At 40.8% G+C, this 14,188-nt stretch overlaps 1 protein-coding gene across 1 annotated transcript in view; it reads right to left on the bottom strand.

The window, feature by feature from the left end:
* The window catches only part of LOC136429506 (uncharacterized), a 33,166-nt gene extending 20,128 nt beyond the window's left edge, over positions 1-13,038 (bottom strand). Inside the window, exons 1-10 of the mRNA XM_066419338.1 lie at positions 12,951-13,038; positions 12,373-12,492; positions 11,494-11,655; positions 9,813-10,099; positions 5,771-5,912; positions 4,904-5,219; positions 3,378-3,679; positions 3,101-3,223; positions 2,652-2,774; positions 270-392 (exon numbers count right to left, since the gene is read on the bottom strand). Coding sequence (XP_066275435.1) covers positions 270-392; positions 2,652-2,774; positions 3,101-3,223; positions 3,378-3,679; positions 4,904-5,219; positions 5,771-5,912; positions 9,813-10,099; positions 11,494-11,655; positions 12,373-12,492; positions 12,951-13,020 — 1,768 coding nt within the window. The 5' untranslated portion in view covers positions 13,021-13,038. The remainder of the gene's footprint in view (positions 1-269; positions 393-2,651; positions 2,775-3,100; positions 3,224-3,377; positions 3,680-4,903; positions 5,220-5,770; positions 5,913-9,812; positions 10,100-11,493; positions 11,656-12,372; positions 12,493-12,950) is intronic.
* Between the last annotated feature and the right edge of the window lie 1,150 nt (positions 13,039-14,188).

Genomic DNA, 14,188 nt, shown 5'->3' with positions numbered 1-14,188 from the left:
AGATTAAGAGATATTTCACAACGCTTTTCACGGATGTCATATGACTGACAGAGCTGCAAGTTTGCCTTGGTGTAGACCTGTATTTGGTTGGAAAGTTATGTCTTTGAAGAAATGGCTTCCGAATGGCTACAAAATGTAGATATGGGCAAGATGCTACCGCTGTATGTCATGTAATATGCACTGAGACACGGGAGGCTAAAAACCGGGTTGGAGACTTAGAAGATATCATTATCTTTGCAGAGCCTAGCAACAGAAAAGTAAGCAATTACCTTTGCATGACACCCCGTCTCCATCCAGGACATAGCCATCCGCGCAGAAGCATTCAAAACTGCCGATGGTGTTGTTGCAATTCATGGAACATCCGCCGTTGTTTGTGACGCACTCGTCTATATCTATTTGTTTAAAAAACACGCTCACCCTTACATTATTGCATTTATAGCTTTGATAAAACCTGCTTCTTCCATTCTATCATTACCTTCGCCGAGAAGGTTATGCAGAGGGTAGCGTTTGTTTGTGTGTGTGTTTGTTTGTTTGTTTGTAACGTACAGCATAACTCAAGAAGGCTTGGATGGATTGTCTTGATATTTAGTAGGTGGGTAGGTCTTGATAAGATATGGAAATGATTAGATTTTGGGTCCCCTAGCGGCTTGTTATGGTACTGCAGCGGAACTTCCTGTTTTGATATCTCGTGTTCTGGACATGCTATGGTCGTGATTTTTAAGTGGTAGATAGCTCTTTGGACAGAGAGCAAGTGGTCTAGGCTTGGGCACCCTAGCGGCTTTTTTGAAACTGCAGGAGCCGGTTTTGCTTCAGACTTTAAAATGGAATAACTCAAGAAGGGTCTGATGGATGGTCATGATTTTTGGTAAGTAGTTAGCTTGAGGTCTCGGACCGGAGTTTTTTGGCGATTTCGTATGTAGGCCGACACCCTCAGGTCGACGGGGTACAATTCCGCCGAGAAAAGTAGGACGGAAAATGTAATCACATAGTCGAAAAGCGGTTTTCTGCTGTTTTCCGATGTATTTATCGGTATTGTCCGTTGCCCCTTTATTTTGGGTAGAAACCATAGTAAAATGTAAATTTGGCACCCGAAAATTATCATTTTTTTACACTTTTTTGATCAAATCTGCTCGGAAAAAAACGAGTTTTCCTGGGGTCACGACATATATGCTGAGAAAGCTTAGTAAATGGTGTCTCTAAAAAATGAAAAAAATAAAAAAAGTCATGTGATAACTTTTTCGCAATCTTCGATGACGCAAATTCGGTGAAAATGCATTAAAAACGATGCTATCTGGGTCATCAGGCGAGAAAACTGCATCACCGTTGCCGCGGACTAATACAAAAAAGGCTTCGATAGCGAACCAACTGCACCGCGCCCAAAAATACTACAACTCACGGGCTTTTCAGAAGATTCAAAATATTCATGCACAGCTAAAACCATCACCAAGCAATCTCGGGCAGAAATCGGGGTGACGACCACGCACTTCCGGCAGATTACCGGGTCATGACCAAACCCCCGGTCAAAATTGAACTCCGACCCAGAATCTTGAGTGATGATGTACATGATTAGATACTTATTATGCAAATAAGTACCTAAGTTGCATAATTAAGGAGGAAAGTTTATGCATCCGCCAAATTCAATAATAGGACGCTCAAAAATGTGCCATATGTAACTGAGGAGAGAAATATTAATATATATAAACTATGCAAATGAAGACATTACTATAATTCAAGATGGGCTTGATGTACGGTCTTGATATTTAGGTGGAGTGGTGATGTACATGATTAGATACTTATTATGTAAATAAGTATCTAATTTGCATAATTAATGAGGAAATTTTATAAATCCGCCAAATTTCATAATAGGACTCTCAAACATGTGACATATGTACATGTAACTGAGGAGAGAAATATTAATAGATATCAACTATGCAAATGAAGACCTCATTTGCATAATAAATGAGAAAAAAAACTAACTTAAGTTAGGCCTGATGGATGGTCTTGATTTTTGGTATGTAGATAGCTTACCTGATGCTTTGTATGATTAGATATAATTATGCAATTCAGATTTTCTAATTTGCATAACAAATGAGACAATTTCGAAAACCTGCTGTGTTCCAGGATATGACTATTCAAATATGTGACACTTGTAACTGAGGATAAGAGGAATGTTAATAGATAAAACATATGCAATTGTAGGCGTAATTTGCATAATTAATACTATAATTACATACAGGTAAATAATGGCAATTTCATACTTGTGGCATTTGAAAGTTATCTGAATGTGAACATCGTTGAACCAAATTGTGCTAATAAGGACCTCATTTGCACAATTGATGATAGATGTTAGCATAACCGTAAAACTCATACTTTGGACAACTTCTTTTATTTGGCTGAAGACGATCAACTGGTATGATGTATGATTGATGAGAAACACTCCTAAATACGTCAGTCGTAAAGGTTAAAATCATTTGGCGAAGGTATGAGGTCGTGGAACTCTAGATCTAATTGTGGAGATGAGCACATGTACGTATATTCCCGTTCATTGATAATCCTTTCTACCCATGTTCTACTTGAAACAAGGTAGCGAAGCTACAAATAACGGCGACAGTGATAATAAAAAAAAAACTTTGCTTCATGCTAGTACTCACCGTCACATGTTAAGTTGTTGCTGCTAAGTGTGAAACCAGAGTTACATGAGCACTGGAAACTTCCCACGGTGTTGGTGCAGGTCTGCTCGCAGCCGCCGTTATTGGAGGCGCACTCGTCCACGTCTGAAATGAGTGAACAAAAGTAAATAAAATGAGCTATTGAAATTTTTCTGGGTGATAAGATTAAGAGATATTTCACAACGCTTTTCACGGATGTCATATGACTGACAGAGCTGCAAGTTTGCCTTGGTGTAGACCTGTATTTGGTTGGAAAGTTATGTCTTTGAAGAAATGGCTTCCGAATGGCTACAAAATGTAGATATGGGCAAGATGCTACCGCTGTATGTCATGTAATATGCACTGAGACACGGGAGGCTAAAAACCGGGTTGGAGACTTAGAAGATATCATTAACTTTGCAGAGCCTAGCAACAGGAAAGAAAACAATTACCTTTGCATGACACCCCGTCTCCATCCAGGACATAGCCATCCGCGCAGAAGCATTCAAAACTGCCGATGGTGTTGTTGCAATTCATGGAACATCCGCCGTTGTTTGTGGCGCACTCGTCTATATCTATTGGTTAAAAAAACACGCTCGACCTTACATTATTAATTTTAAGTTTTAGTAAAAAGGTGCTTCTTCCATACTACCATTCTAATTGTGGAGATGAGCACATGTACGTATATTCCTGTTTCATAGATAATCATTTCTGAAATTTTCTTCTGACCTTTGCACTTTACTGCAGCTTCCCTGATCTGCTCGCCGTTCAAGGGGATGTTATAAATCTGCAGACAGGCGATTCGCCCCGTCAAAATCCGGGAATCCCCGTCCCTAACGCCCACCCGGATGTCATAGTCGGTTTCCGTCTCGAACGTTCCGACGTCGAGGCTGCCTATTTCTGACCCATCATGCCACAGTTTGACCTTGCCTGAAGGGTAGCTGTAGGTCATGCCGACGAAGTTCCACTCGTTGAGGTTCAGTGTGGACACACTTATAGGGTCCTTATAAACGTGTTCACGTGTCAGCATTCTAGCAAGAAAGTAGATGGGGTACAAAAGGGGTTGTCAGAACATGTCAAAATGTCAAAGTGCATTGACCAGAACATTCCAGTAACATTCCAGTTAAAGACGTGTAAAAGCCTACAACACACTCCCCACCAACATAACTACCACAAACGAAGCAGCAGATAAGAGAATGGACAAAAGCACAGAAAGACAAAAACCAGTCACTCAATTCATGAGTGCGAATAACATTTGGAAACAGTAAGACGTTTCAGACAGCATCGCCAGTGACTAAAGGAAATGACTGAATATCAGTGACCAAAGAAACTAATCAAATAACTGTTACAGTTTTTCCATCTAGTCCCTGACGAAAGGTATCGAATGCTGACTGTTTCTAAATTTCATCCAGTTGCTTGTTAAAGAGAATTTGTCATTTTGCATAACACCCAGATGTTTTTTCCACCGTACACCTGTATGTTTTCATTGGTTGTAAAAGCCATATCTTTCACTTTGCGGCATCAGCGGTAACGTTGGGTAACATAATTTCGGTAATATCCCGTTTGTTGAGTCGGTAGAACGTCACTCAAAGTCGATCCCCACCGTCATGGCAACGTGTACATTATTCATGGGAAGTTAGCTGGATGCCGTAGCAATGGTTATACTACTATGTCCATGTGTTCCTTGTTGTGTTAGGAGCAAACTTTGAGGAAAATATCGTCTTCAGTCCACTATCACACGCAACATTTAGACAAAAAAGTGTTCCTCACAAACCCTTTGTCGTTTGCTTGATGACAGGATTCTAGGTAATAATATGGCGGCGGGAAAATACACGTGCCGTAGGTTGTAGCAACAAAGAGGAGTTTTGATGATTGATGACACTAAGAATCCAGTTGCAGGTTAGCAAAAGAAATTGTAATAAGTTGTCTTGTAAATAATTGTGTTTAGCAGGAAGCGGATGTGACATTTGTCTTATAAACCAGCCGATAACCATGTTGTGTAATTCTCCCACGAAGCCCTCAGACTGTTCCAATAAGGGACGGAGAGTTTTTGACCTCGTCGCCTTCTAATGCATACTTATCGAAGCTTTTCAGACAGTGTTCTGAATACGTTAGTCTGTCAGGTTTGCATTTCTAGCGGTATTACTTATGTTGCATCTAACACATATCCCTAAATTCCACGTTTTCGAATTTAAGTACCCCAAGAATTTATGTTACCCAACGTTACACTTTACTGTATCACATTGTTTATTCACCTTCCTTGCAAGTTGTTTGTGCCAATTTGCCAAAGGTGCACGCCGAAGTCGTCGGTTCTGTAGTTGAAGATGGGCCCATCTGTCCCTGTAGGGTACACGTAGGCCAGCATCGTTATGGAATACCGGGTGTCCAGCATCCCGTTGTTGGGGATCTCGATGTAGGAGGTGCTGCTGCCGGACAAGCTGTACGACCCGTCGATCTCTCCGTGTACACCGGTCGCAGGGTATACGCCTACACCGGTTGCGTCATTTCCGTATCCGCTGATGTCACGCAGTTCTGTAAGGCTGTTCAGTGGCCAGAAGCCAACAGGAGCAACTGTAAATAAAAATAAAAAAACCGACAAGGTAAGAAAAAAATCAATCAATCAATCAATCAATCAATCAATCAAGTAGTATAGTTGACAATCTCCATAGGGAAAAATTATAATTGCTTAAAACGTTTCACATAGATTTAGGGCTATTTTCCAAGCATGTATTTCTGTCGGGGGGGGGGGGGGGATAGTCAGTAGCGGCAGCGTCCCCACTGACTGAAAACAGGTCTGCCCAGAGAATAATCCAAGCACGCTTCTGAGACAAATACCCGTATAAAGAGGTATTGCGTGCATGGAAAATCTCACGGGCGGCCAAAAACCGTTCTAATCAGTTCCCTTCAACATCTAATACGAGGCTCTCTTGATCTTGTGGTCTTGTTCGACAGAAGCTGCCAACGGCGGTCTTGCTTTTGTTATTTTACTAGTAGATAACCTGACAATAACATGACAATGTTCTTAAACCTTTGCTGCACACACTTTTTTTTTCAGTGTAAATCTATCTGAAGTCTACTTGAATTGAGTAAAGTCGTAATGATTACAAAATCAGCGTCCGTACCTTCCCCGATGTCTGCCCTCATGCTGATCCACCCATACCACGTGATGGGGTGAAACTTGACGTAACGAGCGTGGAAGGGCCCGTTGTAGTCTCCCAGCACGTGCGTCACCAGGCTGTCTCTGTCACTGTTACCTGTGAACACCTGCAGGATTGCGAGATACATTTTGTTTATTTCATTTTTTTTTGTCTAAACGACTGCCATGTCATGCGACGGGTTTCATTGTGGAATCATAAGGCGACACTCCAGTAATCGGAGCAGGCGCAGAAGGCCAACTTTTAGGCCATATAGAAATAGGTTTGGTACCCTTGGTAAAAGTAGCTGTAAAGGGGTTTTTTCTACGATATGTTTGTATTTCTGAGCTGGATGTTACAGGTAAGGGTTTCTACCTTCCAATTGTGTTGAAAAATCAGACTTGGGTCCATGTCTGTGGTGTCTGTAGGCAGTAGAAGTTTGGTGTTTTTGCGTGATTATCAGGTAGAGAAGGAGGTCAAAGCTCAGTTTTTGTAAACACGGCTGGATTCGTAGGGGTTGTGCCGATTAGAAAGTTGAAATTATGCTCTATATTGAAACTTTAGAGGCCTGACACCACTGCCAATGCATGTTTTTCATGGACTAAAACTCAGGTAGGTGACTTTTGACAGCTTCTTTCTTACATGATTGCCATATATTAAGATAGGAAGCTTGATTACGCTTCTGTGGCCATAAGGTCTTGCCAAATTCGTAAAACAGCAAGAAAGTACACATTAACGAAAAATAAACTGTATTCGAACTGAAAAATCGGTTCTTCGGAGTTTTTGACCGAATTACTCCATCTTCTTCAGCTATCTGACCTTTGTTGACACCAAGACCGGTGGGGGGGGGGGACCGACTTCCGACAACCTTTGACCCAGTGCTGACGTCACACATGCGTAAAATGTACGTTTCCACGTTTGATTCATCTAGCTGAAGAAGACCGAGTGATTACGTTGAGTCAATTCTTTGCAGTTTATTTCTCATTATGTACATGAGTTTTTGACAATTTCTGGACAGATTATAACATGTAACAGTCAGAATAGACAACGTAGGGTTGACGTATTAGATTAAACCATAAGCTTCCAAGAAAGTAGTCTATATTTAGCCCACAACATGTGACTAGATCATATAGGGAGCCAACCAATAGCGAGAGCAGCATTAGCATATTGGTTGAGTGTTAGTTTTGAACCTCAGTTCCAGCCTAGGCTCCGAGGTTAGTGACACGTATAGTGTAGCGTGACGTATAGTGTATATACTGTAGTATAGTCCATATTTCCATCTGTAACTGTAACTCTCTTTAACCGTTACTACCTTAGACCATTGATAGACTTGTGTAGACCATTGTATAGACTTGTGTAGACCATTGTATAGACCCTTAGTAGAGTGTAGATCACACGAATAAACCAAGACCCATACGAGCGCAATCTATCCGGCTTGGCGTGCTTATATCTCTTGTTAAGTTAGCCGCTAGACTTTAAATGAGTAAAGCACTTAAACATCGAAAGATTACAACACAGCGATGTACATTTCAAACATAACATGCGTCACCCGATGTCACAAAGGAGGATACATCTTAGGTGTCTGGCTTTCTGCTGACATAAAATGGGAAAAAACATGCCAATGCAATATTTAAAAAAGCAAGATCCCGCCTTTTCTGGCTTAAGAAACTAAAACGCTGTGGTGTCTGCACTGAAGATTTTTGCGAAATCTATCTGCTATGTGTCCGCCCAACTCTAGAATATGCAGCCCCAGTATGGCACTCAGGTTTAACCACTCTACAATCCCACCAGCTTGAACGTATCCAAAAGCGCGCCCTCAGAATAATTCTTGGATCTAGCTACATTTCCTAATATACTGATGCACTCTCCAGACTTGACATGTGTACTTTGGCAGCAAGAAGAGAGACCTTATGTCTTAAATTCGCTAAATCCCTATTGACTTCAAAAGCATTTCGACCCTGGCTACCTCCAACTCGTGAAACAGTCCACAATAGGGGCTCAAAGGGGAGGTTACAGCTTACCATTCCTTTCACAAGATCAGACAGATACAAACGTAGTGCTATTCGATACTTGACCCAACTACTGAACACCAATTTGAAATGTATTATCTGTTATGTATGGTACTGTTGGTTGTACATTTTGTCTTTTGTATATATTTTCAGATTGTTTGAGTGTGCTCTTTTGTACTTTTAATTTTAAGACAGCGTAATTCAGCTGGTTTACTTTAAAGAAGGTAACATCGGATGTAATGCTGTTTTAATTTCTGTATGTGTTAATTCCCGAATAAACCATTTATATTTAGACCTATATAACCTCCTTGATGTCACATTTCATCGTTGGGTCCTGACTCCATTAACAACGACACTGATGTCCTGCATGACTCTGCCTGCGGGAACTAATTTGGACCCAGGCAAGGGCCTATGAGAACAGATTCGGACTGGTTCTGCTGGCCATCATCGAACACGGGCTAATACACGCGCGCGAACCAACAGACTCCTTGCCTGGAGGCAATACCTGATTATTCAAAAGTATTTGTACCATGTGGCGTATAGTTATCTTCGCCGAGTACTATAGTACTCGGGGTAGATTATGTTTTCGGTTGAGCCAGCTGTTTGGTGGGTCTGTATGTATGTCAAGAGCATAACTCAAGAAACCTTTGATGAATCTTTATGATTTTTGGTAGGTGTGTAGTGGTTGTGCAAAGGAAGGTCAAGTTCAAAAATGGTTTACCATGCGTTTTTCAACAGTACTGCAGCGGACTTTTAATTTTCGTGCGTTTGTATGTAGGCAAAAAAAGTGACGGAAACGTTGATAGATATTCATGATTTTTTGCAGGTGTGTAGATGTTGTAGAAACGGAGGTCAAGTTCAAAAATGGTTCTCCTGGCATTTTCCGTCGGTACTGCAGCGGGCTTTGTGTGGATGTGTATTTTCTTGTGGACAACATAATTTAGTGGATGGGTAGGGTTTACGGAAAGGAAGGTCAAGTTCGATAATCGGCCTTCTAGCGAGTACCTAAGGTACTGCAGCGGAGCTTCAAAATTTTGGGGCATATTTTCTGAAAGTGCTTTGGTCATGATATTTGTGTGGTAGATAGCCACAAGAAGTAAGTTCTGTAAGTTTGGGCCCCCTAGCGGCTTGTTCAGAACTGCAGTGGGTGTTTTTGTTTTGACATTCGGACACGTATTACTTGAGAAGGGGTGAAGAGATTGTCGTGAAGTTTTGTATGTAGAGAGCTCAGATGGTGCTTTGCACAATCGATGTCTAATTATAGAAAACAGGGGCTAATCTGCATAATTAGTAAAGATAATTGTAAATCCATTACGTTCCATAATGGGGCATGTGACAGGGTTCCCGAAACAGGCCAGCAGAAGGCCTTGCCTAGAAGCATAAATAAACAGATGGGGTACATAAATAAACAAATGGGGCAGTCTCACTACAATTCAAGCAGATGTGTGTGTCCGGTTGGTTTTTAAAGTGTCCAGTTTCGGCATTTTTGTCCAACACACGGGTTGAGACATAACGGAAAGGGAACAAAATAGAAAGCCTTACAAAACACCTAAAAACATGTGAATAACCAGCCGGACCCACTCCTCTGCTCAGAGAGTAAACTGCACCAAAACTGCACCACTGCTAGGTATTACCTAGCACCGTATGGAAAAGTAACATGTACTATGTCTTGCAACATGTATATGATATGGAATAAAGATTTATTCTATTCATATATATTGACTGTACCATTTAATTATAACTTTCAATTTTTTTGATGACCAGTTATAACATATATCAGCACACTATACACATATACTAGTCCTGTACCACCAAATGATTTTTATCCCTATCTAGACTGGACTCATTCCCCCCCCACCCCCACCCCCCATCAATCATAACTTTCAACGGTATGGTGTATGATCAAGTTTGCAGGGGGTGATAAGCATGTAAATATTAATTACTCTCCAAAATAAGCCTTGATTATTTGGCGAAGATAATGTGTTCGTGGAACTCTAGTTAGTAATATACAATGTACTCACGACTGTGTTTCCGTTCGCATCTTTATAGTCCATTTCGTCGCCGCTGGAGTTCCCGTACGAAATACTGTATGACGTCACCCAATGGTTAGCTACAGCGGCATGTCGTCCCCGCGTCCTGATGACACCGACCGTTGACCTTTGGCCCAGGTCAAACATTAGCCACTGATTGGCGTCGTTTACGGCTGCTGCCCACGCCCCTGCAAGTACACTGGGAACTTCCTTGAAGTCAAGCCGCGCGTTGGTAGCTGCATGGTCTCCTGCCCACTCTGATGATGCTGTAATTGTAGCTTTTTAACAGGAAAAACAAAACGTGGAGAAATCGTTCAGAATCCACAAATAAACTAGAAACCAGTGGAGATGCAGTAATGATCATAATCCAAGCATATGTAAGAAAGCAAAATAAGAAATATGGCAACAAAATGTTATCCTGCTAATTTCGACTTTTGACACTATCACTTTCATATGCAAAGCATTGTTTTCAATATAATAATCAATGACACGTTGCTTGAAGTTCGTTTGTTCATTCATAGAGCAACAACTTTTCTTTCTGTTTTAGTAGAAAGGTATATCGTTACAGGGGGGGGGGGTACTAGCCCTTCCCCATTAAGGTAGCAGAACACAGTTTTCGGCCTATGGGGGTTTCTATAGTTAAGGACCACAAAGTGACCAACATCGACGTGGATACCCTACAAAATCACAACAAACGAATATGTTTAAGTCGAGGGTACGATCTACAAAATAACTGAAAACCAAAAAAGGTTATGGTTTTTTAACAATTTCACGGCCACTTTGATATGGGGTCATGCGGGGTCATACGGAACTGCAGCCGACTCACCTCGGCAGGCAGCTGCAAAGGTCATGCGAATTTATACATCAAATGGGAAAACTTCACAATCTCATTCCTACGATCTAAAAGCCCACTTATTATACTGCCATGCAGTAAAGTTTGCGCCTCTCTGGCATTCACGTCATAGTATTTACACACGGTTCAAGGTTTAATTTAGGGCGCACTATTTTCTTACCGCTACGTCACAGATTCCGGGGGTCGCGGTGAAATACTGTGTGCTCATACCTTAACGTGCTCGAGGCACCTCCTCAAACACGGGACCCCATTTTACGTTACTTTGATTTAAAAAGGGGGCATCCCCAAACCAGGATTGAACTGGGGTTCTACGGTTATCAACTGTATATTGTAATAGGAACCAGAAGCTCAACTATAACGCTGCTGCAGAGACATCCCTAGTGATTAAAGTACTTGCTATGTATTAGATAAATTTATTTATTTATCTATTTAAACTTCGTTACAGAGGTAACTAGACAGGGGTAACAGAACTACTATATAAGTTCTTTCACTAGACCCCTGTCCAACATAAAACATAGTGAATATATACGAGAGAAACAAATGATAATTACACAAGGATGAACGATAAAAAAGTGACCACTATTGGATAAATCAACGGTAAAAAAAAACAGAGAATAAAAAAAACAGGGAATAAACTGAACTAAATGAACTGAATAAGGCATCACCTTTTTTTCCTTGAACTGGGGTCTTACAGCTAGCAACTATATGCTTATTTGATCCAGAAGCTCAACTATGATGGGACATATACAGGGACATCCCTAGTGATTGTACTTGCAATGTATTTTGATAAAGGATAAAAGAACCGAACAAGGTATTCACCTATTTTCCCGGGTCTGTATACGGAAATGCGATTGTCACCACCGCACATTTCTGCCGTATTTCCGGGACACGGCATGTTGCATTCAGAGTCAGGCCTTACTGTTCCTATGCTGGCGAAGTTGACGTCAGTCCCACACCAGCATTCTCTTGTAAATTCCATGCCTAAACAAGTACAGTGGTCATCACCTAGTGAACTATAGCATTGAAAAGTTTCGAAAATGAAAACGAGGAAAAGTGCAAGTAAGGTTTTGAGAAGGGCTTATCCACCCCGACCAATCAAACGCATTGAAAGTCAGATTCGAATCAGCCATTTCCCGACAAATTCCTTTCTAATTAAAATATGTTGCGTTAACGACTAAATCTGACAAAACAAACTCGCCAGGGAGATGGTGGAAGGTGTCAGCTTCCAAAAGATGTTTTCAGATTGACAATTTTGGCATTGTGGACGTGATTGAATCCGTCCGCGATTTAACGTTTAGAAAAAAAGTAGTTCAAAGTATTTTTTCCAAACGTTAAATCGCGGACGGATTCAATCACTTCCACAATCTCAAGATTGTCAATCTGAAAACATCTTTTAGAAGCTGACACCTTCCACCATCTCACTGTCGAGTTAAAGTTTTGTCAGATTTCGTCGTTAACGCAACTTAGAAAGGGATTTGTCGGGAAATGGCTGATTCGAATCTGAATTTCAATGCGTTTGATTGGTCGGGGTGTTATTTTGAGAACGAAAGATGGCGTGCTCATTTCCTCCTTATTCAAAAGTGAAAATGGACGTTAAAATTCTAAACTATTTTGACAAGACGATTTCCAGACATTACCGTAGAATAATAGCAACAAAATGTTAAGTGAAAAAGTAAAAAATGTGCACAGGTTTCTCACCGTAGTAAATGTATCCGTTTCCCTTGCAGTGAAGCCCGCAGGACTTGATGTCATCTAAATAAGCGACCTCATATGGTAACACGCGGGGAGAGCCGTCCACGTAACACCCCATGTACTCCGCTATAGGGAAAAAGAAAGGGCACTTTTACAAGTGCAGTCTAGTAGAAGAGTGGCCTCAAGCTCCCTCAGTGGACCCGCGGCACACTGGCGGCGTCGCTGCGGCCGATCGAAATGACAAAGCACTCAACGAATTTCATCCAGAAGCAACTAATTTCATCGATAAACAATGAATTTCATCGACAAACAACGAATTCCATCGACAAAAAGGGAACTTTTTAAGTCTATTTGTTTTGTTGTCTTTTTGGTCATACTTGTATGTTTTGAATGATATTCCGATTATAAAGTCAAGGGTAACACAAATCCAGTTTAGGACGCAATGAAAGGGGGCTCGAGCGATTGCGTTCAAATAAGACATGCATCATCGGTAGAACATTTTTACCAAAGTACCTTTACCAATCTATTGACGTTACGTCATTCATGTCGACCTAGAGCCTGCATAAGAATAAGATATGCCGTACCTCCGTGGATGGCCTCCATGTACAGAAGCAGAAACAGCAGCGTCAAGTGAAACGGGAAGAAGTCGGACATGGTGATGCTGACGACACACCTGTAATTGGGCGGTAAAAACGTCATACGTACAATTGCTGGCGCAAATAGTACTTTCATCACACTTAACAAACAGCAATGATAATAGTCTCCTGTACCTTATGATAATGATAATAATAGTATACACAGGGCTCGAAATAGTGGGTGCATGTGCACCTTGTGCACCCAAAATTGGAGCTGTGCACCTAATTTTTGACTCTGGGTGCACTGGTGCACTTATATATTTTTGTAGCCTATAGGGTTAAGGTACTATTGTACACTAGTATACAGAATATGCTTGAAATGTAAGTATAAAAAACAGCATGATAACTTTTTGCTGTACTTTATTTAACGTATTATTTGTTTGAAATTTTGAAGTTAGCTATAGAATTACAGATTGAAGTTCTTAAGAAAAGGCAGCGTTAAACTTTATTTTATCTGGTGCACCCAAAATTCTTTCTGTGCACCCAATTTTTTGAGTTGGGTGCACCAGTGCACCTATTTCCAAAGATGAATTTTGAGCCCTGATACAGATTGGTGTAACCGTCTTAATCCTATCTAGACCGGGTTTTTTTGGGATCACTGGGACGGGGGGTTCTCATTCCCCCCTTATAACTTCCAAACGGTATAATGTATCATCACCAAATTAGCAGGGAGTAACTTGTATGTAAAGATTGATCACTCATGTAATTTTTATATCGTTATGACGTAATATGACGCAATTAAAGGGATTTTTTTGGGCTAAAACCGTCAAAATAGGGACTTCCAATCTTACCTATAGGTATTGACCAACACCTTAAAACCGAAGATATCATTTTGATAGTAAAGTCTACCAAGTTAATGCTAAGCACATAGAATGACGTCATATGTATTTAGCTATCCCTTGGGATCCGCCATCTTGGATAGGAAATCTTCACATTTTTTGAAATACATTGTTTGCAACTTGTTACACCAAAACACAATGAAAATAGGCTAGAAACGTTCATTTGAATGCTTTTTAACATACCATGTACCAGGTAATGACGGATTTGAAGCAGAAAAAGCCTGTTTATACCTGAACTAATAATATTGGCCGCCATCATTGATTTTACCGATGACGTCATCAGATTAGCATGATTTATGGATATTATATCATGAAAGTTACATAAGGCTATACATAATGGCAATTATA

This window comes from Branchiostoma lanceolatum, chromosome 3 (assembly GCF_035083965.1).
Source record: "Branchiostoma lanceolatum isolate klBraLanc5 chromosome 3, klBraLanc5.hap2, whole genome shotgun sequence".
NCBI lineage: Eukaryota > Metazoa > Chordata > Leptocardii > Amphioxiformes > Branchiostomatidae > Branchiostoma > Branchiostoma lanceolatum.
Note: the sequence above shows the minus strand (reverse complement) of the source record. Positions and strands in the feature narration are given on the sequence as shown.